Consider the following 4,633-nt stretch of genomic DNA (forward strand, 5'->3'; position numbering starts at 1 on the left):
ATTATGCATTAAATATGGCCTAGTATTTTAGAAAATTGATTTGGTCCAATTTTACAACAAATATATGGTAGGTCCTTCATAAAAAAACTCATTTTGGACACTCAAAAATTATTTTTAGTCAACCACGACCAATTCAGATGGTCATAACGTCATACTGCATTCTGATTGGTCCGTGGACGTATCACGCAGATCATGCATCAAACACCGTCGGATGCTCGCGGATCCAACGGCCGTACTCAAACGTTCCACACCAACCCCGAAACCCTAGGTGGTCATTTTGCATCCACCCCCCCGCCTCCTTTCTTTCCAGTTTCCACATCCATCCATCGATCCCATTCCAGATCCCCCGTCTCCTCGCTGTCTCGCCCGATGGAGAGAGCTCACCTCCTCCCTTCCAGATCCATCGCCGCCGCCACCTCTCTCCGGCGGAGCTCGCCGTCGTTCATGGCCTCCCCCACGCCCTCTTCCTCTCGCCCCTTCCCTTCCCTCACCACCCAACCAAACCAACCAGTCCACCACACACCCTCACCTCGTTACCGACGCGCCGCCGCCATCCCCCACGAATGGTGTCGTCCCCATGATCTGGATCCCCACGAACTAGCCGCTGGCGACCGCATCCACTCCGCCGCCGGCTCCACCTCCACTCCCCTCCACTCCCCTTCCTGGCTAGAGATCCCCTCCTCTCCAATCCCACCCGCGCTCCACAGGCGAACCCTACACGCGCGCGCGCCAGGGGCCGCCCCGATCTGCGAGATGTGGCGTAGCCGCGTGTCGCGGGGCCTCCGGGAGGCAAAGGCCGCCGCCGCCGCCGCATCTAGGCGCTTCTCCACCACCTCACCATCCCCTCTTCCTCCTCCTGTGCCCCCAAATCCAGCCCCACCGCCGGCGACTCCGCCCTCTACCCCGCTGCCGGCTCCCCCCACCATCTGCTCCTCCCCTCCCCTCCTCTCCCCTCCCCTCCAGACCGACTCGACCTAGGCTGGCCGCGTCCTTCAGATCCGTCGGCAGAGGAGGAGGAGGCGCCTCCTCCCACCGCCACAGCGCCCTCCAACCTTCTCTCCTTCCTCGCGTGTGCCCGGAACCCTAGCCATGGCACTCGAGGAGTGCTGGTGGTGCACCGAGCGCTGCCTCGACTGGGGCGTTGGCGGCGGCCCCGACCTCATCGTCGACGACGCCACGCTGCTCATCCACCATGGCGTCAAGGCCGACGAGGAGTCTGGCAAGGTCGCCGACCCAGAGTCCACCGACAACCCCGTCATGCTCGCCATCGTCCGCACAAGTACCGCAAGATGGAGGAGAGGCTCGTCAGCGTCTCCGAGGAGACCACCACCGGCGTCAAGCAGATGCAGGAGTCCGGCACTCTCCTGTTCCATGCCATCAACGTCACCAAGAGCAAGGTATACTTTCGTTCTTCCCATTTTACAGAGTTTAAGATCTGATGCTCTGTTTCAGCATAGCATAGATTGATTCACATGGTTCAAATTACGTTAAAAGCACTGCAACTATGGTTCAGATTTTGGATAACTTTTTTGTTTATCAGGTTGCCTGCTTAGCTTCCATGGGGCTTCAGTTAGATTTGCTGAAGCTGCCACGAGATTTATTTATGCGAATAAATTTGCATAACAGAAAATAGCAATTGCGTGCTATGCATGGTCTTATTGCTCGGTCACTTTGGGGGTATAAGTTACTGTATTTTGAGTGAATGTTAAGGTGTTGTACATATGATGCACTTTAAGGGTACACTCAATGTTTATTACCAATTGAGTTAGATGTTACACATGACAGGACAAATAAATCCAGAGGAGCATCTATCTTTTCTTTGTGGGGCTTTTATTTTGCTGCAAAGGTCATTTTACTTCCCAGACCAGCACACGGGTCAATTGTGATGGATTATGAAGTATCCATTGGCCCACTAGAAGTTATATTCGTACTATGTAATACTATGCATTGCACAGATTTGTAGGTGGTGTAGCTATAGCAGCATGCTTAGAAGAAAAGTTAGCTCGACCTTGAGCTATAAGTTGCGTCAGTCTATATGCTACTTGCATGGAGGCATCAACTTTTACATTCAGAATTTCTCACACAAGCAAGTGTGTTACGGAATTGGAATCAATTGGAAACAACACTTGCATGCCTAGTAGTTAAACCTCGATATGATCATTTGACACAACTTTGATCAATTAAAATCTAAATTTGGTTGAAGACTTGAATTGTGTAGAATTATATTTGTACCACTTTGAGGTTGTTATTCTCTGTTTTGGAAATATATTCATTCTGGGGATGCCATGTTTTTTTCTTGCTGATGTTATTCTCTGTTTTGGAAATATATTCAGTTTGGGAATGCCATGTTACACTGACACAACTTATTAGTTTGGTCCTTGTCTGATTTAGTTGTTGCATCTTGTCTTCATCTCCCCTGCCTCCCTCTGATTCCTCGTGTGTTTGCTTTGGGTGCAGGTTGCTTTGATGTATACAAGCTGCTGCTGCTCCAGGTGGACAAGGAAGCCCTCATGGCTGCTGCTGCACTACAGTCTGCTTTTCATTTTTTGAACAAGATGTATTAATGTTAAGTTGACATTACTGTTGCCTTGAGCTACATACACTTACTAACATTGATCCTGGTATCATGTTGTTTACTGTAAGACTTGCTGTTTAGCAAGGCTTGAGTAATTTAGTGTACTGCATCTTTAGTTTCAATTGAAATTTTTATCATGCTACTGTGACATCTACTGAAAATTTCAAACAAATGAAAGGAGTACGTAGTTACAAATGGAGCCTACAAATTATGTACATCTATTGTACTCATTTTTAGTTATCTGTAGTTACAAAGCATCAATTGTAAGACTGTAACTAAACATATCTTCTTATCCTCTTTGATTTTACTCATACGCATGCTTATGATCCTGTTAACAACATAGCGTTTGTAAAATGATCCTGTTTGTAATATGATTACAATAGCAGAGTTGACAACCGAGGGTTTGTAATGCGGCCTCGTTGCTGTTCTCTTTTTCATATGCAGTGCTACTGTTATGTGTGTGATGCTCCAGCTCCATGCAAGCACTGGGGCAAAGGGCTCTGTCAAGCAGGTCCCTGGTAAGCGTCTCGTTTCCGCTCTGTCCCCATCCGCCTTTGTCTGTTTGTTCAAACTGGTGGTGCTGCGAGATGAGTTTGCTTGTGGATTCTTGTTTTGGTAGTAGTTTGCTTTGCTATGAGTAAAATGCTCGTACTTTGCTTGCCATGTCTGGTTCTTGTCTTGGTAGTAGTTTTCTTCGCTTATCCAGTAGTATCAGTCAATCGGCCAGCCTGGAGCAGCTTGCTGTTGTACATGATGGTGTTAACTGTGAAAATGCCAAGTGTGAGAAAATTAGACCAGTTGTCCATTTCTTGCCTGAATGCATTCTTTAAATGACATGATGTGCTAGAGACATGCTACTTACTATAAACAAGATGGTGTTTACTGTATTGTCTTTCATGCACAGTTGGTGTATTATCTTCTGACCTGCTGGTGTCATATCTACTGTACACATAGAAGGTGAACTATCTTCAAGAACTATCTTCACTATTTCTCCCTGCTGCATTGCCTCACCCGTTCTCCTTCTATCTTAGTCTTGATATAACTCTGCAGTTTACTTGAATCTGCAGTTACTTTCAAAAGTATATGCAAAGTGTGTGGGTGTGTGTATCCAGTGAGCAAATCTGTAGTAATTACTGAGTATATATCTGCTTTCTTTTAGTGGATATTTTCTCCTCAGTTCTCTTTTGACATGTAGTTTGTTCTCTTTGAATGTGCAGGTAGTATACTGTGCTGGTGATGTTTTTTCGTTGCTGGGATCATTTGAACCTGGATGTCATGTGTTATGTGATCTGAGCCATATGGCATATTGTAAAAAAATTATGTATGATGTTTTTTCGTTGCTGAGATCATGTGAAGATGTACTTTTGAAATGCTGCTTTGACAACAAACTTGTATTCCTGTGTATATCCTGCTTTGACAGCAAAATTATGAAAATTTCTCAACAATATATATTGGTTAAATATTTGTTTTCCAATTTTCTATGCTTAAAGTTGTACTGCACCTAAAAAGGCTATAGCCTAACTGATGATGTTGTTGTGGAATTGTTTATTTTATTTAAAATAGCAAAAATAATACTAATTCTGCCAAAAGTTATAAAAAACAAAATGAAAAGGCCAGCAAAAACAAAATGAAAAGGCCAACAGAAAAAGAAATTTACTAGAAAAAGGAAAGGGCCTAGAAAAGAAAAAGGCCGTAAAATTTGGCTTGGCCCATTTAGTTGACCATAAAAAAACACAAATAGGCTGAATTGTTGGGCTCGGCCCATGTAGAACGTCGAATTGGACCGGGCTAAATCTAACCAACGACCTTCTCAATTGGTCACAATTTTGCCACGTCGGATCCGACGTGGCCTGGGCAGACAGCCATCGACCAAAATAGAAGGTCATAGAATCCATGACCTTTTGTTTTGGTCATGGCCTTCCATGACTTTCTCACAAAGAAGGTCGTTAATTTCAGTTTACGACTGCCAGCTTTTGACCATCTGTTTTTGGTCAAAAAAGGTCGCAAATGAAAATCAATGACTTTTCAGTGACCAATAGTGAGGGTCGCAAGTTGACA

General features: G+C 45.2%; 1 protein-coding gene across 4 annotated transcripts; it reads left to right on the forward strand.

The window, feature by feature from the left end:
* Positions 1-301: 301 nt before the first annotated feature.
* On the forward strand, positions 302-4,046 carry LOC123143235 (adenosylhomocysteinase-like). Of its 4 annotated transcripts, XM_044562086.1 has the most exons (5): positions 302-1,397; positions 2,458-2,492; positions 3,020-3,093; positions 3,480-3,532; positions 3,793-4,046. In XM_044562086.1, the coding sequence occupies exons 1-4, from the start codon at positions 1,290-1,292 to the stop codon at positions 3,527-3,529; spliced, it is 267 nt and encodes an 88-aa protein (XP_044418021.1). In that variant the 5' UTR covers positions 302-1,289; the 3' UTR covers positions 3,530-3,532; positions 3,793-4,046. The 4 variants fall into 4 exon arrangements, with proteins under 4 accessions (XP_044418021.1, XP_044418020.1, XP_044418022.1 ...); XM_044562085.1 differs by having other exon boundaries at positions 3,480-4,046; XM_044562087.1 differs by lacking the exon at positions 3,480-3,532.
* Positions 4,047-4,633: the final 587 nt, after the last annotated feature.

Source organism: Triticum aestivum, chromosome 6D, assembly GCF_018294505.1.
Source record: "Triticum aestivum cultivar Chinese Spring chromosome 6D, IWGSC CS RefSeq v2.1, whole genome shotgun sequence".
Taxonomy (NCBI): Eukaryota; Viridiplantae; Streptophyta; class Magnoliopsida; order Poales; family Poaceae; genus Triticum; species Triticum aestivum.